We start from the raw sequence: 24,859 nt of genomic DNA, 5'->3' as shown, positions 1-24,859 counted from the left end.
AACCACCAACTGAAAATCTACAAGAATGCTGAAGAGAGCTGTGTAAATTAACTAGTTAATTTGGGTTCCTGTCCCTAAAACCATCACGCACGTAGGAGGTTGGTATTTCCTTCCACTGCTATGGTGTGTTGCAGCAGGGAGACATGTAAAACATACAGTATAACGGCCCTCAAGGATTGGCGTGAGAGACCGATGGCATAGGTGTCAAACTCAAGTCCTGGAGGGCCGCTGTCCTGCATGTTTTCCAAGTCTCCCTGCTGCAACACACCTGATGCAAATGAACAGGTTCAATGTAAGGCTTCCGCAGGCCATGCTGATGATCTGATCATTTAAATCAGGCGTGTTGCAACAGGGAGACTTGGAAAACATGCAGCACAGCGGCCCTCCAGGACTTGAGTTTGACACCTATGAGTTGGCTCTTCCAGTGGCTGAGGGTGCTGAGGCCATTGAGGTGGGTCCTTGTCTTATCCTACTTGCGATGCTCTTGTTGTGGCACTGGTCAAAGAGCCGAAGGGTGAGTTGCGACCTAAAATACAGTGCACGCTCCCAGAGTTTCAAAGCCACATAGACATTTGTCTTGCCTGCCATTAAATGGAGACTGAGGAAAGGGGTCAACAGGCAAAGCATGACCAGTCTTTGCAGAGGAAATAGATGGAGCTAGAAATCGAGGCTGACTTTTTGCATTTCTTCTTCACTAGCCTTCCACGGAAACCAACATTTTGAAATGTGACTGAATTTCCCAGAATAGTTATGCTCGTCCTGGTTCAAATTCATTCTAGGGACACAATGTCCAACCAAAAGCCCTCACTCATCGTAACTCAGACATTCATAATTAGTGTATTGATAGAACCCTGGTCACAGATAACCATTCCATAAATTATTGTCAATTTTTTGCCTCTCTGCCTATGGTAGAGAGTCTATTGAGGAGGATGGGGTGAGAGATTGTGTCGAAGGCTGCACTCAGGTCAAGGAGGATGAGAATGGAGATTAGGCCAGAGTCTGCTGCCATGAGAAGATCGTTTGTGATTTTTACGAGGGCTGTTTCAGTACTGTGATGGGGACGGAAGCCGGACTGGAATTGTTCATAAAGACTATTGTCGGTGAGGTGGGAGTGGAGCTGAGAGGCGACAGTTTTCTCCAGAATTTTCGAGATGAAGGGAAGATGGGAAATGGGGCGTAGGTTATTGAAGTCATTGGGATCTGAACCAGGTTTTTTCAGGATTGGGGTGACAGCTGCAGTTTTGAAGAGCACAGGAACAATTCCAGTCGACAGAGAGGAATGGATAATGGCTGAGATGAAGGGAAGCAGAGAGGGTAGGCAGGATTTGACCAGAACTGTGGGGAGGGGATCGAGCTGACAGGAGGAAGTCTTGGATTTAATGATGAAGTCTGAAATTAATGAGAGATGGGGGAGTTCAAAAGAAGAGAACAGTTTGCAAGAGGTGAGAAGGTCAGAGGAGGGGAAAGGTACAGAGGAGCCCAGATGCTGGTGGATTCTGTTGATTTTTTTCGTTGAAAAAGAGGAGAAGTGTGTTGCAGGTGTCACGAGAATAAAAGTGAGGTGGTAGGGAGTCAGGAGGTTGAGTGATTCTGTTCCAAAGGGAAAAGAGAGTCTTAGTATTTCCAGCATAGGAGCAGATGAGTCCGGAGTAGTAATGTGATTTTGCTTGAGAGATGGAATCCTTGTAGAGGGATAGTTGAGCTGCATAGATGTCCTTGTGAGCAGTGAGGCCGGTTTTCCTATAAAGTTCTCAAGCTGCCGGGTTTGGGATTTCAAGGAACGTAGATGAGGGGTGAACCAAGGGGCAGACCGAGTAAAAAGGACAGAGAGGGACTTGACAGGGGCGAGCATATTGAGGATGCTGGTGAGACCAGAGTTATATCGGAAAACCAAATCATCAGGAGTGGAATCAATGTCCGGAGTCAGGGTGGTCAGCCATGCAGTGAGAGAGTCAATGTTAATGTCTTTAATATTACGGTAAACAATGGTACAGCAGTTCAGTCTATCCACTCTTTTTGGAGTCCTTGGAGCGTGTGCTGGTGAGTGCTCCCTCTCGGTACCACCTTGTTAGCTGGGGGACTTCAATGCTCATGTGGGCAATGACAATGAGGAACCATCGCCCTATTCGAAGGCGGAGCCTTCGAATAGGAATAGGGAGGCTCTAAGTATGTACACACCTGCTCTGCATCTGGAAGCATTCGCAACTCCACAGTGGAAGAGTCCAAACGTTCTTGAGAGAACTGGGACCTTAGCCCAGGCTATTTTTGGAGGCAAGTCCAACGATTTGAAGGCGGAACATCTCTGACTTGCACAGCAACTGGGGCTCCTTCTCTGCCATAGAGGTGACATTCCATATCCCTTAAGATAGCTTCTGTTGCCAGGGATCAGACCACAAATGTCGTCGCCTTTGGCCCCTCCATTTTGGAGGCACTATAATTCTGGTATTGTGCTGGAGCACTATTATCCTTGAATGCCATTTTATAAATGTGATGAATGTATTGCTAATAACATGGTGAAGAGTGGCTTTCATCATTGTAAATGATAAGTGCTTCTCAACTGGAACAAATAATAACATGCAAACTGGCCTTCTGCAACAGGTTGCCACTTAGAAAACTTAGAAAGTCTTAGCATATACTGCGACACTTGCTATGAGTCTTATTAATCATTTGACAAACCTTTGCAATTCAATGATTAACAATGAACCTACCTTTCATGCGGAACTTTGAATGCCGCCCACACTTATTAATCAGGAGGAAGATAATCACCAAGATCACACAAGCAAATCCGGCAAGGCCCACTGCAATATAAACCTGGAAATGGGAGGATAAGACAAAAAAGTTTGAAGCAAATTTGGAGTACTATGCAAAAATGCACAGGCAGTGCACTCTTTATTTGGGAAGATTCTTATAACTGTTTGGCCTTGAGAAAAAGTCACTCTTGGATTCTAAATTATTCTAAATTTTAAAAAATCTAAATTCTAAAATATTGTGTGTTGGGGCAAAACGGGTTTTACTGGTCTGTTGTCAAAGGAGTGTGTGAAGAAAAAGTGTTTGTAGAATTTGGTGATTATTTTTTCTTAATATTTATATTCACTTAATTGAGAAATTTGTCGAGGGGATTCCATCTTTATTTATTTCTCTGCCGGTCATTCATCAGATAAACTGGGTAACAATTCTTTTGTGACCACCACTCCGAGGCACACTCTCCAGAGAGAAGGAAAGAGAGAAAGAGAGATTCCACACTTCAAATTTTGAAATGAAGAAGCATTGTGGATGAAAAGTGAAACGTCTTCACCAAACAAGAAGTTTCTAACCATCCATCCAACTATCCATCCGCCCATCACCGTTTATCAGGATCCTCTCTCAAACCATTCACACTGAAGTTCACACCATCAGTGACTTAGAAGAAATGCCCAGTTGCTTCAATTTCACCATTGCAAATTTCCATGACCTGGTCAAGGAATAAAGACGTCACTCTCAAATGCACTGTAGATGTAATAAATCAATTAAATAGTAACTGTATAAAAGCAAATACAAATTTAATTAATGATCAGAAACGGAAAGAAATGAAAATCTGAGGCTATAAGTTAACTTTGGAAATGTCAAACATTTTTACTTACCCCCAAAATATCTTTGTGTGGATTGTGGCGCTCTGCTGTTGGGGTTACTTGAGGAAAACACAAACAAATAAGTACAAGATGTCAAAATATCCAACACATAACCAATGGAAATCAAACATTGCTTTTGAATTGTGGTTCAACCGAGTAATTTTTTAAAAATTAATCAGGCCTGGATAGCCCGGTGGTCCAGGTGGTAGCATTGACATCACAGTGCAGATCCCAGCTCCGGCCTTCCTGTGTGGGTTTTCTTCGGGTACTCCGGTTTCCTCCCACATTCCAAAAATATGCATGGCAGGCCGATTGAGCACTCCAAATTTTCCAGAGATGTGAGTGCGAGCGTGGATGGTTGTTCGTCTCTGTGTGCAATGCAATTGGCTGGCAACCAGTTCAGGGTGTCCCCCACCTACTGCCCATAGACGGCTGGGATCGGCTTCAGCACCTCCCACAACCCGTGTAAGTATAAAGCGGATCGGCAAATGCATCCACTACAGTAGGTAGCAGTATCAGGTTTAGTCTGCTTATCCTTCTAACTCTGCATTGATGAATTCGCTAGGCCATAATCATCACTCTCCAGGTCATTTTTATGGAATAATAGTGTACCTATATCATCAAATTGATCTTCCAATTTAATGAAGTTTGCTTGGGACCAAATGAGATTTTTCCAGCCAAAGGCATGAAATTAGGTTGCTCAGACAGTACCACAGAGCAGGTGCATTTACTCCGAGCATAGATTACACATAGGTGGACTCTGTCATTTAGATTAACATTGGATCATTCCGAAATTATCTGAGACCTTCTGGAGTGAGTTGGCGGTACTGAAAGTAAAGGGGCCAATTCATATCGCATGCCCCACTTTTCATGACAGTATTTTGAAAAAAAGTTTATGAATTTTGTTCCACTTCAAGATTGGATCCCACTTAGTGCTGAATCTTCACAAAAAACAAACAAAAATGTTTTTTTTAAAAATATATTTTCTGAAGCCCAATATGTGTCAAAATGTCAAGGGTGCCAAATACTTTCTCAAAATATTCTCGATGGATGGATGGACAGACGGACGAATGGACATATGACAACTCTCCCAAAAAGTACAGCAAACAAACACAATAAAATGTAATTTTCTGAGAAATAACTTACCGTAATCATAATCGTTTTCTGTAACTGTGAAACATGGCAGAACATTTGAGAAGAAAGAGATTACCTTAAGTTAGCATAAAATAAGTCACAGATAAATATTCCAAATGTGGTAATGATAATGAATGTGGTGCTTGTTAAAGCCTGACTCAGCACTTTCTGAAAGGATTTAGCATCTTCTCTTGCTCAAGTGTTCCTTTCTCTTGGAACTCTGCCTTCCTCTCATATTCTAAAAATATGCATGGTTGGTTGTTTGGAGACTTTGTCCATAGTGTGAATGTGAATGCCATTTTAAAAACAAACAAATAAAATAATGCTGTTACATGAACAGAATTGACAATATTAGAACCTTGTAGATCAGTGGTTCTTCACCTTGTTAGAGGTGCCGAACCCTACCAGTTCATATGCACATTCACCGAAACCTTCATTTGTGAAGAAAAACAAATATATATAATTTATATCCAAATTCCCCTCCGTGAGCCGTCACCTTACCGTGGTGGAGGGGTTTGCGTGTCCCAATGATCCTAGGAGCTAAGTTGTCTGGGGCTTTATGCCCCTGGCAGGGTCACCCATGGCAAACAGGTTCTAGGTGAGGGGCCAGACAAAGCATGGCTCATTGACCCTTATGATGACTACAATATATGGACCAAGGTTTCCCTTGCCCGGACGCGGGTCACCGGGGCCCCACTCTGGAGCCAGGCCTGGAGGTGGGGCTCGTTGGCAAGCGCCTGGTGGCCGGGCCTACACCCATGGGGCCCGGCCGGGCACAGCCCGAAGAGGCAACGTGGGTCCCCCTTCCCATGGGCTCACCACCCATGAGAGGGGCCAAAGGGGTCGGGTGCTATGTGAGCTGGGCGGCAGCCAAAGACGGGGACCCTGGCGGTCCGATCCTCGGCTGCAGAAGCTAGCTCTTGGGACATGGAATGTCACCTCTCTGGCAGGGAAGGAGCCCGAGCTGGTGTGTGAGGCAGAGAATTTCCGACTGGATATAGTCGGACTTGCCTCCACACACAGCTTGGGTTCTGGTACCAGTTCTCTCGAGAGGGGTTGGACTCTCTTCCACTCTGGAGTTGCTCACGGTGAGAGGCGCAGAGCAGGTGTGGGCATACTCATTGCCCCCCGGCTCAGTGCCTGTACATTGGGGTTCACACCGGTAGACGAGAGGGTTGCCTCCCTCCGCCTTCGGGTGGGTGGACGGTTACTGACTGTTGTTTGTGCATATGCACCAAACAGCAGCTCAGCATACCCACCCTTTTTGGAGTCCTTGGAGGGTGTGCTGGAGAGTACTCCTGCTGGGGACTCCCTTGTTCTGCTGGGGGACTTCAATGCTCACGTGGGCAATGACAGTGAGACTTGGAGGGGCGTGATTGGGAGGAACGGCCCCCCCGATCAGAACTCGAGTGGTGTTTTGTTATTGGACTTCTGTGCTCGCCACGGATTGTCCATAACGAACACCTTGTTCAAACATAAGGGTGTCCATATGTGCACTTGGCACCAGGACACCCTAGGCCGCAGTTCGATGATCGACTTTGTAGTTGTATCATCGGATTTGCGGCCGCATGTTCTGGACACTCGGGTGAAGAGAGGGGCGGAGCTGTCAACTGATCACCACCTGGTGGTGAGTAGGCTCCGATGGTGGGGGAAGATGCCGGTCCGTCCTGGCAGACCCAAACGTATAGTGAGGGTTTGTTGGGAGCGTCTGGCGGAATCCCCTGTCAGAAGGAGTTTCAACTCCCACCTTCGACAGAGCTTTTCCCATGTTCCGGGGGAGGCGGGGGACATTGAGCCCGAGTGGACCATGTTCCGTGCCTCTATTGTTGAGGCGGCCAATCTGAGTTGTGGCCGTAAGGTGGTTGGTGCCTGTCGTGGCGGCAATCCCCGTACTCGCTGGTGGACACCAGCAGTAAGGGATGCCGTCAAGCTGAAGAAGGAGTCCTATCGAGCCTTTATGGCCTGTGGGACCCCAGAGGCAGCTGACGGGTATCGACTGGCCAAGCGGACCGCGGCTTCGGTGGTCGCCGAGGCAAAAACCCGAGCGTGGGAAGAGTTCGGTGAGGCCATGGAAGCCGACTTCCGGACGGCTTCGAGGAAATTCTGGTCCACCATCCGACGTCTCAGGAGGGGGAAGCAGTGCACCACTAACACTGTGTACAGTGGGGATGGGGCGCTGCTGACTTCGACTCGGGACGTTGTGAACCGGTGGGCAGAGTACTTCGAAGACCTCCTCAACTCCACCAACACGCCTTCCTTGGAGGAAGCAGAGCCAGAGGACTCTGAGGTGGGCTCTCCTATCTCTGTGGTTGAAGTCACCGATGTGGTTAAAAAGCTCCTCGGTGGCAAGGCCCCAGGGGTGGATGAGATCCGCCCGGAGTTCCTCAAGGCTCTGGATGTTGTGGGGCTGTCCTGGTTGACACGCCTCTGCAACATCGCGTGGTCAACAGGGAGAGTGCCCCTGGATTGGCAGACCGGGGTGGTAGTCCCTCTTTTTAAAAAGGGGGACCGGAGGGTGTGTTCCAACTACAGAGGGATCACACTCCTCAGCCTCCCTGGTAAGGTCTATTCAGGGGTGCTGGAGAGGAGGGTCCGTCGGGAAGTCGAGCCTCAGATTGAGGAGGAGCAGTGTGGTTTTCGTCCCGGCCGTGGAACAGTGGACCAGCTCTACACCCTTAGCAGGGTCCTTGAGGGTATGTGGGAATTCGCCCAACCAGTCTACATGTGTTTTGTGGACTTGGAGAAGGCGTTTGACCGTGTCCCTCGGGGAGTTCTGTGGGGGGTGCTTCGTGGGTATGGGGTACCGAACCCCCTGATACGGGCTGTTCGGTCACTATACCACCGATGTCAGAGTTTGGTTCGCATTGCCGGCAGTAAGTCGGAATCGTTCCCAGTGAGGGTAGGACTCCGCCAAGGCTGCCCTTTGTCACCGATTCTGTTCATAACCTTTATGGACAGAATTTCTAGGCGCAGCCGAAGCGTTGAGGGAGTCCGTTTTGGGGGCCTCAGTATTACATCCCTGCTTTTTGCAGATGATGTGGTGCTGTTGGCTCCTTCAAACGGGGCTCTACAACTCTCACTGGAGCGTTTCGCAGCCGAGTGTGAAGCGGTTGGGATGAAAATCAGCACCTCCAAATCTGAAACCATGGTCCTCAGTCGGAAAAGGGTGGAGTGCCCCCTCCGGGTCGGGGGGGAGATCTTGCCCCAAGTGGAGGAGTTTAAGTATCTTGGGGTCTTGTTCACGAGTGAGGGCAGGAGGGAGCGAGAGATCGACAGGCGGATCGGTGCAGCGTCTGCTGTGATGCGGACGTTGTATCGGTCTGTCGTGGTGAAGAAGGAGCTGAGCCAAAGGGCGAAGCTCTCAATTTACCGGTCGATCTACGTCCCAACCCTCATCTATGGCCACGAGCTATGGGTCGTGACCGAAAGAACGAGATCCCGGATACAAGCGGCCGAAATGAGTTTTCTCCGCAGGGTGTCCGGGCTCTCCCTTAGAGATAAGCCTGAGGAGCTCGGTCATCCGGGAGGGGCTCAGAGTCGAGCCGCTTCTCCTCCACATCGAGAGGAGCCAGATGAGGTGGCTTGGGCATCTGATTCGGATGCCTCCTGAGCGCCTCCCTGGTGAGGTGTTCCGGGCATGTCCCACCGGGAGGAGACCCCGAGGAAGACCCAGGACACGCTGGAGAGACTACGTCACCCAGCTGGCCTGGGAACGCCTCGGGATCCCCCGGGGAGAGCTGGAAGAAGTAGCTAGGGAGAGGGAAGTCTGGGCTTCCCTGCTAAAGCTGTTGCCCCCGCGACCCGGCCCCGGATAACCGGTAGATAATGGATGGATGGATGGATGGATATATCCAAATTCAAGACTTAAAAACGCATTTATTAAAAACAGAAAAAAAGAAAGAAATTCTACACATAAGTGTAATTTTTTTAATTGTGTACAAAATGAACCAGCCAGTGATGGCCAAGCGAGCGAGCGTGTTGTAACGACAGGAATTGACATGTTGAGTCGGGTGTGTCTGAACCTCCATGGCAGAGGCTTTGTCGATCTCCTGAGACCGATTCACCAAACCCTAAGGGTTCGATCAAACCCAGGCTCAGAACCACTGTTGTAGATGTTATGAACACACGCCACTTCAAACAATGAACGATTATTCACTTTTGGAAAATTAGCTAGATCCTTTAACACTTTTAATTTGCTTTTTAAAAGGCTGGCGACAATAACATCTACCCAATCTATGTATGGGTAGATCCTAAAACCCTCCAAAACCAAAAACCTGAAAGCTGTATCAAATATATTAAAGCGTATTTAATTATTAAGATATAAACATGAAATATTTTACTTATAATCATCAATGAGAGCGAACAAAATGGTACAGTACAGTACTCATCGTGTCATCATTCACTTAATGGTTTCACTCTCACAGAATCTTGAATTGTCCGTCTCATTTTAGAATGTAAATATTTTGCTATATCACATGATTTTGTGGGCATCGTACACAGACGGTCACTGCAGACTCATGATACAAAATAGTCTGTAGTGACTATTGCAGACTCATGATACAAAATATGCAAGCCAGCAGCAAAGAGTGCATAAAAGACAGAGAATGTCAAAAGCTTACGATCATTTCACGCTTAAAATAAAGAATATGAAGTGCAATATCCCCCATACTTAATATAAAGCAGAACTTATTCAACTGCAACGTCTATGGTAGAGCCAACATTGCTTGATTATTTAATTGTTCCGCTGCTGGCTAGAACAATTTTGGGTCCCCCTACAGATGGTCAAGAATAGACTCAACATTTCACTTTCAACTTGTCACGTCACGTGCCCGCCAGCAGGTGGCGGGTTTTTTCCCTCCGCCATCTGCACACCTGTCCGTAATTTCGGGCTGATTATCCTCCTTTATTAAGAGGCTCCGGCAGTCCTCTCACTGCCGGAGAATTCCTTACCGTGCCATTGCTCTCTCGCGCTATTTCATCGATTGATATTACTCGCTGCCTTTTTGCCTTACGGCCACTACTCTTGTTATTCGCGTTGCATCTAAATTGTTATTGCTCTAGTTTACTGATTTCTGTACTTCCTCGCTCTTTGTTTTTCCGCGAGCGTTTTCGGTTGTTTTCCTTATTTCCTGGTCCTTATTTGACCAGCGTTTTTTGTTACCGTTTTCCCTGTCGGGCTCTTTCTGTTCGTTATTAAAACCTTTTGTGTTTCATACAAAATCTTTTCGTGTCTGCTTTTCCTGGGATCCACCTCGTTATTTTTGTTGTGCACGAGGCGATCTTTTATCGCCTCGGGCGCAACGTGACACAACTTTTGAACAAATGGTAAGAGAACAAGCACATATTAACACACCCATTTATGAGCTGCTGGCCACAACTTTTGCCGAGGCCCGAATACAGAGGGGGAAAAAATGCAGCACACTACAATTTGGACAACTAGGGTTTCTGTGACCACAGCAAACATGTCTTAACATTCATAATTATCCTCAAGCACAAGGAAAACTTGCAAAATCCACCCAGAAATGTGAGTCAAACCTTGTTTTTCACTTGAATGAATATTGTGCATGCTAACCATGCAACATCATCTAACGTAAATTGTGACAAATTCATAATTTAAGAAATGTTCTGGGGCAATTATCTTTGATGACACCCATGTGGTAAGCAACAAAAAATACTGAATACAGAAGTGTGTCAGTTGAATTTACCTTTTACAAGTACAGTATAATTAATGAATAAAATAAACAGAAAGTCTACACATGTGGTTATTGGGGTAAAAACTACCAATTAGTAAAACATGAGAAAAGGGTTAGGTTGAGACGATTACAGTTAAAAATAAAGCTCTGACTTGTTATGTGTGCTATATTACCGCTCCTTGGACATCTTGTATGTTAAGTCAAATAACTTGTTTCTCAAGCATGCATTATCACTCCACACCAACTTACCATTGAAGGGCTTGTCAAGGAAGTGCCCACGGACAGTCCCGTTGACCACCCCCAGGTCATTTTTAGCCTCCAGAGTGTAGTTGCCGTTGTTGTGATGTGTTGGGTTTTTGAATGTAAGGCATCCCTCAATGTAGTCCTGATAAATATCCATATCAAGACGTACATAATCGGTATAGGAAATTTCCTGCATTAGTAATGAAAGCAGAAATAATCAATGAAAGGATCTCTAGAAATAGTATCAAATTCAATCAACCTCTCATATTCACACTTGAGTGTAGGAGTCACACTGAAGTGATGCATACATCAATATTAATAAACGGTTGTCAATAACCATTAATTAAGAAGGAAACAAAGGCTTATGCTACAATAGTGAGTATGAATACCAATGAAAATGTATTTTAGAGTAAAGTTAACTCCTCAGCTACTTATTTTAGGGGTGGAACGGTTTCTGAAAACCTTCAAAACCGATCGGCTGAAGCATTTTGGTTCCATCCAAGTTAGTCCGTCAGTTAGAGTTTAGAGTTTCATTTGAAATTCAGTGTGCTGGTTAGAGTCAAAAAGATTATTTTTGAGTGTGTTCATGTCCTGTGAATGAAAAGTCACATTATTACTTCATGCACAAGCTTATTCACATAAGACACAATTATCATTAAGTTGAGATGAATACATATACAGCACTGTGAAAAAGTATTTGCAGCTTTTCTGATTTCTGTGTTCTTTGCATATTTATCACACACAAAGGCTTCAGTTCATCAAACCATTTTTAATACTGTTTCACACAGAGACAACCCAAGAAAATTTAAAAAAAGCCGTTTCTAAATGCCAATTTAATTTATTAAGGCATAAAAAAGAATCTAAAACTACCTGTTCCTATGTGAAAACGTAATTGCCCCCTGAACCTACGAATTGGTTGTTTCTTGGTTGCACCCTTAACAGCAATAACTGAAATCAAGTGTTTGAGATAATTGGTGATAAGTCATTCACATTGCTGTGGAGGAATTTTGGCCCACTCTTCTTCACAGTATTGCTTCTACTCCACCATATCAGAGGGTTTTCTCGCTCGCATAAACTGCCCGTTTAAGGTCGCAGCACAGCATCTCAATTGGATTCAAATTCAGACTTTAACTTGGCAACTTCAAAACTTGATTTTTGTTTGCTTGAGCCATTCCGAGGTGGAATTGCTGGTGTGTTTTGGATCCTCCTGTTGCATGATCTAAGTGGGTTTACATTTGAGAGCGCAAACTGATGGTTGGACGTTCACCATCTGATTCAATTCTGTTTTTGTTTACTTTACATTTGGGTTTGTGTCATGGTTTTGTTTGCTCATTTGCTTCCGAGTTCCTCGTACCATTTTGTTTCCACCTATACTTGTCATCCGGATCCCTTCTATGGACCAATCAGCTCCCTCAATCCTTTGTGTCTTGTCCAGGTGTTCCGTGTTTTCTTGTCAGTTTGCTTATATTTAGTTGCCAGTTCTCTGTACGTCTTTGTCACATCATTGTTGCTGTCATGGTGTTTTGTTTTACTGCCATAGCTTTTTGTTTGTTTGTTACTTTGGCTTATTGGGGGTTTTCAGGACTTTGATTTTGTTTTGGATTTAGTTTCTCCAGTGTCCCCCTGAAAGTGTTTCTTTATTAATACATGTACTGTATATTTTGTTCAGTTCTCCCTGGTTCTCCTGCCTCCCTGCTTTTTTGGGTACACTGCCATCACATGCAACATGACAGCTTCAGGAGTTTCTTGTAGACACGATTCATTATCCCAGCAATCATAGAAATGTTGTCTTGGTCCTGAGGTAGCAATGCAGCCCGAGACCATCACACTGCTACCACTATGCTTGACTGTTGGCATGAGGTTCTTTTTCTCAAATGCCGTGCCATTTACCCCAAATGTAATGGGCCTCACATCTTCCAAAACGTTACATTTTTGACTCATCAGTCCACAACATTTTTTTCCAAAAGTCTAATCAATATGTCTTTTGGCAATATGAGATAACCGTTTGTGTTCTTTTTGGACAGCAGTGGTTTTCACCTGGGTACTCTACTATCGTTGCCGTTTTTGTCCAGTGCCTTTCTTTTGGTAGCGTCGTGAACACTGACCTGAACTGAGGACAGTGAGGTCAGGAGTTCTTAAGATATAGTTCTACGGTCTTTTGTAACCTCCTGGATGATTTTTCATTGCACTCTTGGAGTAATTTTAGTTGGTCAACCACTCTCAGGAATCTTTGCCACTTTTCCCAGTTTTCTCCTTTTGTGGTTCATGGCTCTGACAGTAGTTCTGCTGCCGGAGGTCTGCACCAATCCACCTGTCAATCTCTTGTTCCCTCCTGCCCTCACTCGTGAACAAAACCCCAAGACACTTAAACTCCTCCACTGGGGGAAAGATCTCCTCCATCCTTTTCCGACTGTGGACCATTGATTTACATTTAGAGGTGCTGATATTCATCCCAACCGCTTCACACTCGGCTGCAAAACTTTGCAGTGAGAGTTGGAGAGCCCTGCTCAAAGAAGCCAACAGGACCACATCATCTGGAAAAAAAATTGAGATGCAATATTGAGGCCACCAAACCAGACCCCCTCAACACCTCGGCTGCACCTAGAAATTCTGTCCGTAAAGGTTGTGAACAAAATATGTGACAAAGGGGAGCCTTGGTGCAGTCCAACCCTCACTGGAAACAATTCTGATTGATTGATGGCAATACGAACCAAACTTTGACATCAGTGGGATAAGGACCAAACAGCCCCATATCAGGGGGTTCGGTACCCCCATGCCCCCGAAGCACCCCCACAGAACTCCCCGAGGGACATGGCTGAATGCCTTCTCTAAGTCCACAAAGTAGATGTAAACTGGTTGGGCGAGTTCCCATGTACCCTCGAGGACCCTGCTTATGGTGTAGAGCTGGTCCACTGTTCCACGGCTGGGACGAAAACCACACTGCTCCTCCTGAATCTGTGGCACGACTTCCTGATGGACCCTTGTTAGAGGAATCAATGAGCAAAATTGTATCATGTTTAAAGTTTCATTTATTTGGGCACATCAAAGCGTTTGGGTGTATATCCAGCACCCCCAAATGCCTACACACAAAGGCGCCAGCCATTTGGCCGGCGGGCTGTTAAAGTCCACACTAACACGTTAATACAGGTGGGCGACCACAGGGGAGAAGGCGAAACTTGGTCACAAAGGGGGAATGAACAATTCGGGAACAGCGGATGAGCAACAAAAGATGAGGTGAGAACATCCGTCGTGCCCAGGCAACATTGGCCATCCGCAAAGTCTGCAACATGTTGATTCAATGTAGACCAGACAGAAAAGGCGCCAATGTACTGGTGGTTCGAGGTTGAAAAACAGGTAACCAATCACTACTGAGGGGCCCAACCGGGGGTGCGCTATGCAAAAATCAGGGGCAGTGTTTTTCTTGTATTTTGCATATGTTACAATAAAATGTAGAACTCGCGGAGACGGGACTTTGAGTGTGATCGCGGAGCAACAACCGTCGTTCGCTCGCAGAGGTCCGCTTCCGCCGATATTGAAGACAATTTTCCTGTGTGCCGAGTCATTTCTTTAACTTTGTCCGAGAAAATCTCTGACAACCCTCCTCCTCAGCACCCCTGAATATACCTTACCAGGGAGACTGAGGAGTGGGATCCCACTGTAGTCGGAACACACCTGCCGGTCTCCCTTTTTAAGCAGAGGGTCCACCACCCTGGTCTGCCAATCCAGAGGCAATATCCCCAATGATCACGCGATGTTGCAAAAACATTTCAACCAGGACAGCCCCACAACATCCAGTACCTTGAGAACTTCGGGCGGATCTCATCCACCGCTTTGCAACCGAGGAGCCTTTTAACCACATTGGTGACTTCAACCACAGAGAGAAGAGAGCCCACGTCAGAGTACTCAAACTCTGCTTCCTTGACGGAAGGTGTGTGTTGGATTTATTATTTTTTAGTAATCATACATTCACGTATTATTCGGTTGATTCTCGTGTCATTTTATGCTCGCAATGAAGAATGCTTCCGCCTGTCAGTATAGTTTGATTTTGCTTGCAAAGAAGAACGCTTATGCTTTCAATCATTAGTTTGCTTTGCCTGCAATGAAGAACGCTTATGCTTTCAATAAAGATTTATCCTTTATTATTTACTCACATCTATAATCATTATATGTTCTTCATTATGTGCTCACTTTTGCTTGCTGTACTGTGTGAGAAGTTAGGGTCGCAACCACCTTTCCGAGGATGTGGCTGGGAAGAGATAACTGTTAAGACTAAACAGCGAGCAAGGCTGAAGCGTGAATGGAGACATCAACACCAGCTGCAACAGGATGTTTATGTCTATTTGCACACATGTACGTAAATTGCACTCACATACACACACATAGTCAAACAAGTTCAGTGTGTGTTCAACAGCCCCCACCCTTGAGGTTGGACACACCTATGTAGTAGCTTTTCCCAATAAATGAGGAGGTGAAGGGGGAGATCGTTAGGGTTACGTGTGGAGAACTGAAGCCGAACGCTTCTCCTCGTTCCCTCCTGCTACCAGAATCGAGTCTCCTGTCTCCTCCTTTTGGTTTTTCTTGAGTGTCAATTTGGACTAACCTGACATTTTTGGGGGCTCATCCGGGATCGCAACATACCTGACGCCTCCAGAGGCTGAGTCGAGGACCAGGAAGACCGTGGCCACGGCAAAGACACCCCTTTCTGGGACTGGGTTTCGGCTCCTCGTCTGGGGGCTGAGGGTTGAAGCGAATCCCAGAGGAGAGAGGACTACTCTTGGTGGTAAGTAGGGCGGCGGTGTCCTGTACGTACTTAAACTCCGCATCGACACTCGAGGAGTGTTTGCGCGCCGGGTTTGTAAAGACGGAGGTCGGGGTCTTTAAACCTGTTTTCAATTGAAACACTCTCAGGGCAGGTGTTGTAGTTTGGTTCGAACGCCTGGTTCGAGACCCTATGTGAGCCTGAGAGGGGTTTGTTGAGAAGGAACTCTTTCAACGGTGATTGACTGTTTGCGCGCCGGCAAAAAGACGAGGTCTTTTTAAGCCGCAAAGCCCTGAGCCATACTAGTCCCTATCAGGCATACAGACCGTGCAAGTCTCATAAACTGGTGAGGGCGACGGTGTCCTGCACGTGCTTAAACTCCGTGTGTAAATAATGTGTGTTAAACCCCGGGTATAAATAAGATAAGATATCCTTTATTCGTCCCACAGTGGGGACATTTACAATAATAATGTCTATATAGTGCGTTACCTCTGGTCAAGGTAATAGGATAAAACCAAATTAAATGCGCATAAATGAATGACTGTGTAACTGTGTGAGTGGAGGTTCGCTACCTCATCTGAACATGACATTTGTTGTGGCAACTGTCTGAGGAAGCAGAGGCAAGAATTTCCCGCCACCTTGGTGGTAGAAGGTTGGAAATTACCTCAGTCGGAGAAATTGCCACCCTGTTCAAGGGAATAGTCAGCCTAGTTACCCTAGGTAAATCGCTGACTCTTAAAAAAATAAATTCCAAATGATCCAAATTCTCAAAGTTCCACCCCCTAATTCGCAATGGGGGTTCATAATAGTAAGACAGTGGAGAGAGGTGATCCCAAAACGCAGTTAACATGTAAGGACTGGAGATTGGTAGAGAGCCAATGTCCTTCGAAGATAAAACATCTAGATACGTGGATAGAAAAATACAAATTCGCTGGGCAGCTGAATATACAAACGTTGATGCGCCTGCAGGATGATATTAGATCGATGTGCAAGAATGACAAAACGAAAATGGATAAGGATGGGTTTGGAGACATTGATTTCTGGGTGTCTTTGGCTGAAAAGAGGCGGAAAGTGAAAGTAAAGAGGGGTTTAGAAAAAGTGGAAAGAGGGGATTGTGCAAGTGAAAAAACTGAGGGAGACGTTATGTTTCACAGGAAAGAAGATGACGAATCGGGTCCGGTAGGTATACTGACAGGGGGAAAACGGAAAGTAGAAAGAGAGAATGCATTGGAGCAGAAAGTAGAAAGAGAAAATGCGTTGGAGATGGCATCCACAAATACTGTTGTTACACCACCATTATATCCGACTCTTCCGACATCTCCTCCTTTTCCACCATCCCCTCCACCCTCTTACAGAGGGGGCCATCCGATGGCCACCAGGGGAAAAGGAGATCTGGGAGTGGAATTTTCAAAAAATTGGGGTAGTGTTTTTCCCCCTGCTGCGACTAAGGTTGACTCATCCGGGAGCGATGTACGAGACGCTTTTCCCATGATTGAAGTTGCAAATCCAGACATAAAAGATGAGTCGCCTGTCATTCTTGTTTATAGAACATGGACACAAGAAGATGTAAAAAAAAGCCGTAGACGGCATTACATCGCATAAGATTGACGTGGTACAATTTGTCCAGGAAATGGAGGATCTGCGAAAATCATATCATCTAAATGGAGTTGAGGTGCAACAAGTTTGGATGGCGGCGTTGCGGGGTGATTGGCATAGTGTACGGGGAGGTTGGGACCCCAAGCAGGGGGGCATGATACTTCCTCATGATAGCAGTGAATTGATAAATAGGGTGCGAGATCTGGCAGAACGTACGCAGGATAGATATAAACAGAGAGCAAATTATACTACCATCAGTAGGGCGAAACAAAAAGAAGGTGAATCTTTTGAAGAGTACCGCACCAGAATGACTGAGTGCTTTAAGGCCAACAGTGGTATTCTTGAAGACCACACTCCGGGCAGTGTTTTTCAAGAACAGTTGAAAAACGTTCTCCATGCCCACTCTAATAGTTCCATTCGACAAACACTGGGTTAACAAACCAACTGGTAGTCTTGAGCAGAATATAAACCAGGCATTGCACGCTGAAAGAATTTTGCAAGAAAAATCTGAGACCCGACAGCTTCCTTGTGAGAAAAGAACCGATGTACAATGGGCGTGGCCGTGGGGCTGACAATGACAACAAGAGCCGCCATCGTAGCAGAGGCATGTCAAAGATGAGGAGGGAGAAAGTTTGTTGGTGTTGTGGAGAGACAGGACACATTTGCCGTGACTGTCCCAAAAATAAATTTGCGAGTGCATGACTAGACATGACTGGGTCTCAGCAAAAGATAACTCATGACGCAGATGAGGAGTTAGAGGTGGCGCTCAATCTGCAGGAGATTTTGGCTCTGACTTCTGTTAACCCTGAAGTAACATTGATGGTAAATGGTAAAGCGCTAACATTTTTGTGTGATTCCAGAGCCTGCCAGACAGCTTGCAGGGACCCTTTTCCTGGTGCCACCATCTTTAAGCAGAGGTTTGTTAGAGCAGCTAGCGGCATGCTCACCGTGGCTTTAGAGACTGACCCAGTGTGGATCAGAGATCCACAGGGGGAGACTTGTAGAATGTCGGTGTTATTGATGCCCCAGTCTCCCATCAATTTACTGGGGAGAGATGGTTTACTTTTGCTAGGATTGTCGTTAGTCCCGTCACCGGCAGGTGTCATAGAAATAAAGAGGCGACATGAAATAAAAATGGCTAACATCAATGTGATAAAAGGCAGACCCTCCGTCCTTTTGTATTACACATTGGACTTACCGGATAAGTTACCTTCGCTAACCTGCGATACGCTCCTGTCTGAGGGGCTCCTACACGTTAACAAGCTGGAGGAGAAAATGGAGAGTGACTGCTTGCATGTTGTGTTGTGGCGTAAGCGCACAGAGGGTCACAACTCAGACTACGAAAGAGCGCTAAATCGAGCTACTCCTGCTAAGATAACAATTGACTATTTGTATTTTGATGGTGTTTCTACTGTGGCTGCAGGAGTACGGCTCTCAGAAAAGTTACAATCACTCTATAAAGAAAAGTTTGTCCCTCATATTTCTTTGTACAAAGCGCATGGGGTGGAGTGGTCCAGCTTGGGACCCTTTGTCCAGGAAGGACAACTGATGTCTGATTGGATGCCAGACGGGAGAGGTTTGGAGTATAGTGCAAGAGCTGAGGTGTACAGGAAACCACTATTTTGGACTGTCCAGGTCCGAGAAGGTACACACCTTTATTGATTTAAGAATGATCATCCTCATTTGCTCTTAACCACAGATGAAGGAGACTTTTTGCAAAATGTTCCAGATAGTTTATGGTCTACAAGCCCTTCGGATGTTGGTTTGATAAAAGGAGCGCTCCCTGTTCAGATAAGACCAAAAAGCGAATATAGGCCTTGTGTGAGGCAATACCCTTTAAAAACGGATGCACGTGACGGAATCAGACCAGTGATTAGTGATTTGATTAAGGCAGGAGTTATAACGGAGTGTAATGATTCACCGTGTAATACACCAATTTTTCCTGTTAAGAAAGCTCCTTCCTCCGTAGGGGTGGCGATTGATTCTTGATTTGCAGGCGGTGAATTCAGCTGTAGTTCAAAGAGCACCTTGTGTGCCAGACCCACACACACTTTTGAATAGTTTAGATCCTGATGCGATGGTGTTTACTGTGGTAGATATTAGTAATGCATTCTTTTCCGTACCAGTTGATACAGATAGTCAATTTTGGTTTGCATTCACATTTGAAGGTAAAAAATATACCTTTACGCGATTACCTCAGGGGTATTGTGAAAGCCCGACAATTTATTCCCAGATGATGACCGCCAGCATGTCGAAATTCGTTCCTCCAGGAGGGAGCCAAATTTTAGTCTATGTGGATGATGTCCTAATAGCCGCACCTAATCTAGATGCTTGTAAAACAGACACTCTAGCGTTATTCAATCATTTAGCTCAAGAGGGTCACAAGGTCAGTAAAAACAAGCTACAGTTGTGTAGGGAACAAGTAAAATACTTGGGACATAGCCTCAGTAAATCGGGTCTAACTATTTTGGAGAGTAGGAAGAAAACTGTTTTGCAAGCACCGAAACCACGGACAAAAAGACAAATGATGTCCTTTTTGGGATTGACTAATTATTGCAGGGGATGGATTCCAAACTATGCGGAGATAGTCGCCCCTCTGTCTAAATTGATGTATGAAAAGGACCTGAAGATGACATCATTACTACATTGGACAACAGAGGCAGAAGAAGCTTTCTGTGAAATTAAACAAATGCTGACGTCGAATCTTGCCTTAGCATTGCCCGACTACTCAAAGCCTTTCATTCAAATGGTTGACTGTCGGGATGAATACATGACGTCTGTTTTGTCGCAACAACATGGAGATAAGCTAAGACCAATCGCTTACTTTTCAAGTAGGCTAGACAGTGTGGCTTGTGCACTTCCCCACTGTGTCAGGGCTGTAGTTGCGGCGTCTATGGCAGTAAAATGCAGTTCCCAAATTGTGCTATTTCACACCTTAATACTGAGAGTACCCCATGCAGTTGCCGCTCTGCTTCTGCAGACAAACATGACCTTTTTGTCCCCTGCGAGACATTTGTCTTGTCTAGCGATATTGCTGTCTCAGCCGCATCTCACCTTGGAGAGGTGCACAACCTTGAATCCAGCCACACTGTTGCCACTTCCTGATGATGGTGAACAACATGATTGTCAGGAACTAGCGGAACAAACTACGAAATGTAGAATTGATTTGAGTGATCAGCCATTACAAATGGGGGAAGTCATTTTTGTTGATGGTTCATCTAAAAAGAACACTTATGGAAAAACGCAAACGGGATATGCTGTGGTAACTGCAGACAAAATATTAAAGGCCGAGCCTTTACCACCACATTACTCGGCTCAAGCTGCGGAATTGGTGGCGTTAACTGAAGCATGCAGACTGATGGCGAATAAGATTGTTACTGTATTTCACGGTATCCTTTTCACTGTAATTCCACGGGGAGACCTGTCACACATGCGGAACTTCTGTCAAATTTGCTGAATGCGGTTCAGTTACCACAGCAGATCGCCATATGTAAGTGCACAGCGCATTCAACAGGCACTGATTACATCAGTCTTGGAAATGCTTTTGCAGACAAAGCAGCGAGAGATGCCGCCTCTAAACCTTTTTTGGCAATTGTAGATTGTAAACAAAATGATAATATCTTGCAAAATGATATCTTATATTATATGCAGCAACAAAGTCCAATCAGTGAGCAGAAAATGTGGGAAAAAAAGGGGGCTACGTTACAGGACAGGATTTATGTCGGCACTGAAAAGAAACCTATTTTGCCAAAAAACCTTTTTAATTGGGCTGCTGTATTAAGTCATGGGGCATCACATGTTACAGCGAGAGCAATGGTGTCTCTGGTTGAGAAACATTTCACGGCTTATGGGTTTAATCTATATTCGACTGCCTTTTGTAGGGCCTGTGTAATTTGCGCGCAGCATAATTCTCAGGGAAATTTACGTCCGAGACGGGGTCAATTTCCTAAGGCTACATACCCATTTCAAAGGTTACACATGGATTTCATTGAATTGAACAAAAGCGAAGGGAAGCGGTATTGTTTGGTCATTATCGATGCTTTTTCAAAATGGGTTGAAATTTTCCCTACAAAACGCCCAGATGCTTTGACGGTGGCTAAAGCTTTGTGTAAGGATATTATACCTCGATATGGTATCCCTGAGACCATCTACAGTGACAATGGTACGCATTTTGTGAACACAATCATTAATAAAATAGGGCAATTGTTTCATATAAACCTTAGACACATTTGTTCGTACCATCCGCAATCTTCTGGGTTGGTGGAGAGGATGAATTCTACGATTAAAATTAGATTAAGGAAATGCATGGCTGAGACCCATAGGCCATGGACGCAGTGTATAGATTTGGTTAAACTGCATATAAATATTACGGGTGTGGCGGCTCCGTCGCCGTTTGAAATTTTATTTGGGAGGCCATACAAGTTGCCGGTGTTTTCCACACGATGGGAATTAGATAATGAGGCTAATTTGGCTGATTACATGAGAAAGACTTTAGAAACAAGGAATGACTTGAGATTACCGGAGGGCGATTGTGCTTCTTCTCAACAGGATGACCTGGTTGTTCCTGGTGACTGGGTGCTGGTTCGGAGCATCAAAAGGAAACATTGGGACTCTCCGAAGTGGTTGGGCCCTCACCAGGTGTTGCTGTCTACTCCGACTGCCGTGCGGATCGCGGAAAGGGGAACTTGAATACATCTTTCGCATTGTAAGAAGGTCATCTCGATAGGAACATCCATCGGGGAGGTGAGCAAGACCGGTGACGCGGTGGGAGCAGTATTTTAGTTACTGAAAACATCAAACGGCCGGCAGAAGATTTTGTAAGACACCTCTCCCTCGATTAGGGACTGTTTCTGTCGACATGTCCATGTTTTGGTTGTTGCGTTTCCCCCGTTCCTGTTATGCGGTCGGCTTTCTTTTTGTTTTGGTGCTTGCTGTCTCTGTGCAGGGGGGGGATTTTCCGGATGGTGTTACTGATCGGGCTAAGCGTTCATATTCTGTCAGGAAGATAAAGATAGACACAGAGACAGCAATACACCCAGGTCATGATTTTTTGCCTCCCACATAACACAACTGTTGTGATGACTATTCCTTGGGAGCAGATTAAGTTGACACAAGATGGGACGATATTTAGTTCCGGGCCCAAAGCACATTCGTATAGTGCCCGTAGTTATGCTCGAGGTTACACATGGTATTTGACGTACAAATCTAGGGGTTGGACGAATTTAGTTGCTGAAACGGGGACAAATTGGCGTAAGTGGACCACAGACAGCTGTGCTAGGAAATTGAGGCCTTTAATACATATGGTCCACGTTAAAGTGGGCATGCAAGTGACCATACGTACTTTCCAAGGTTTTTCTTGCGACTCGGAACCGTGTCTGGTGTTTTATCTGAGCCCCTATGGGGGGAGATGCCCCTACTTCGTGATACAGTTGTGTCTTTCCCGTAGCCTGGCGAAACCCATTCAGGCGTTGGACGGTTTCTCTCGGTCGCATGGCGTTACGGTAAAATTGGAAAGCGACGTGACTACGGATGATAACATTTTGTCGATAACTGGAGTTTCTCAAACCGGGAATAACTGGTTATTGTTAATGGAGCATGCTTCCTCCCTGGTAAATTATAGCTGTATTACCTGTATGGGGCAGAGGCCGCTGTTACGGATAATTCCTACATTACTGCCCGATCGTTGTTTTCTGGAAATAATGACAAAAAGAACTCCAATCTATTCTTGTCGTCAATGGCACATTACGTACCCTCTGACTAAGGCTGTATCGGTTACACCAATTTTTTCAGCGAAGGTGGCGTGCGCGAATTTTACTTGCGTCAGGGTGGCTGGGGGTAGGCGGTCGGTGGGGTTTCTGAGCTCCGGGTGGTGTCGGGCCGTCTTTGATGTTGCGGTGCCCCTTGTTCCTAGAGGCGATGTGTGGTGGTGGTGTGGGGGAATTAAGCTTTACGATACTTTGAAGGGTGCTAGTGGTGTCTGTGCGTTGGTATCACTGCTTTTGCCAGTAACTGTGTTTCCATCAACAGCGGAGGATATACAGGGGGCTGCGTTATCGTCGATGACGGGAAGTAACCTTCTCCGGTTCCGGCGTGCCGCCTCCTGGAGGGATGGCGATCTCACCTATATAGACGCAATTGGGGTTCCTCGTGGCGTGCCAGATGAGTATAAGTTGGTTAACCAGATTGCTGCCGGTTGGGAATCCATTTTCATTTGGGTTACCCCTAATAAAAATGTTGACAGGATCAACTACCTCCACTACAACGTCCAGAGGCTCGGAAATTTTACTGAAGAAGCCGTCTTGGCTATAAAAGAGCAATTGGCGGCCACCTCCCTGATGGCGTTTCAGAACCGCATCGCGGTTGATATGCTCTTGGTGAGGGTGAGTAGGTCTTCAAAGTACTCTTTCCACCGACTCACAAGGGCCCAAGTCGAGGTCAACAGCACCCCATCCCTACTGCACACAGTGTTAATGGTGCACTGCTTCTAGCCAGTCGATATCCATCAGCTGCCTCTGGAGTACCACAGGCTAGAAAGGCCAGATAGGACTCCTTCTTCAGCTTAAGATAAGATAAGATATCCTTTATTCGTCCCTCACTGGGGAAATTTACAGCCTCCAGCAGCAAGAATGTATGTAGAAAGAAGAAAGAGAAAAAAACAACAAACTATTACTACTAAGCAGTACTATTTACAATTTTCCTTCACATCATTTAATTATTATTATTATTATGATTGTTATTTTTTATTCATCAGCCTGACAGCAGTCGGTAGGAACGAGCGTCGGTATCTCTCCTTCTTGCAGCGCGGGTGTAACAGTCTCTGGCTGAAGGAGCTACCAAGTGCTGTCAGGGCGGGCTGGAGGGGGTGGGAGGCACTGGCCAGCATAGCTTTTAGCTTAGTTAGCATCCTTCTGTTGCCCACCTCCTCCAGAGTGTCAAGGGAGCAACCCAGGACAGAACTGGCCTTCCTGACCAGTCGCTCCAGTCTCTTTCTGTCCCGGGCTGAGATGCTGCCTGACCAGCAGACAATGCCATAATGGATGGCCGAAGCCACCACCGAGTTATAGAACGTCTTAAGGAGTGACCCCTGAACCCCAAAAGACCTCAGTTTCCTGAGTAGGAAGAGTCGGCACTGTCCTTTCCTAATCAGGGTGTCCGTGTTTGTAGACCAGTCCAGTTTGTCATTCAGAAGAACACCAAGGTACTTGTAGGAGGGCACCCTCTCTATGTCGATACCCTGGATGTTCATCGGTGCTGGTGAGGACTTTTTCCTGCAGAAATCCACAACCAACTCCTTAGTTTTCCTAGGGTTGATCTGGAGGAGATTCTGCTGCCACCAGTCCACAAAGTCCTTTGTCAGTCCCCTGTACTCCCGATCGTCCCCTTCTGTAATGAGGCCAACAATCGCAGAGTCATCGGAGAACTTCTGAAGGTGGCAGTTTGGAGTGACATGTCTGAAGTCCGAGGTGTAGAGGATGAACAGGAATGGAGCCAGAACAGTCCCCTGCGGCGCTCCAGTGCTGCAGAGAAGCCGGTCCGACTCACAGCTCTGCAATCTCACGTACTGCGGACGATTTGTGAGGTAGTCTATGATCCATGCTGTGAGATGGTGGTCCACTCCGGCGTTGTGCAGTTTGCCTCCCAGCAAATTGGGCTGGATGGTGTTGAAGGCACTGGAGAAATCAAAGAACATGATTCTCACAGTGCTCCCAGCCTTCTCCAAGTGTGACAGCACTGAGTGGAGGAGGTAGATAATGGCGTCTTCCACGCCGATGCCAGGCTGATAGGCAAACTGCAGCGGGTCCAGTGACGGGCTCACCAGCGGTCGA

The 24,859-nt window shown here is 46.0% G+C and overlaps 1 protein-coding gene across 1 annotated transcript in view; it reads right to left on the bottom strand.

Moving 5' to 3' along the window:
• The window catches only part of LOC127597659 (NT-3 growth factor receptor-like), a 74,644-nt gene that overhangs the window by 6,289 nt on the left and 43,496 nt on the right, over positions 1-24,859 (bottom strand). Inside the window, exons 9-12 of the mRNA XM_052060854.1 lie at positions 10,685-10,868; positions 4,755-4,778; positions 3,621-3,667; positions 2,709-2,811 (exon numbers count right to left, since the gene is read on the bottom strand). Of these exons, the coding sequence (XP_051916814.1) occupies positions 2,709-2,811; positions 3,621-3,667; positions 4,755-4,778; positions 10,685-10,868 (358 nt within the window). The remainder of the gene's footprint in view (positions 1-2,708; positions 2,812-3,620; positions 3,668-4,754; positions 4,779-10,684; positions 10,869-24,859) is intronic.

Source organism: Hippocampus zosterae, chromosome 3, assembly GCF_025434085.1.
Source record: "Hippocampus zosterae strain Florida chromosome 3, ASM2543408v3, whole genome shotgun sequence".
NCBI lineage: Eukaryota > Metazoa > Chordata > Actinopteri > Syngnathiformes > Syngnathidae > Hippocampus > Hippocampus zosterae.
This window is presented reverse-complemented; position numbering and strand designations above follow the sequence as displayed.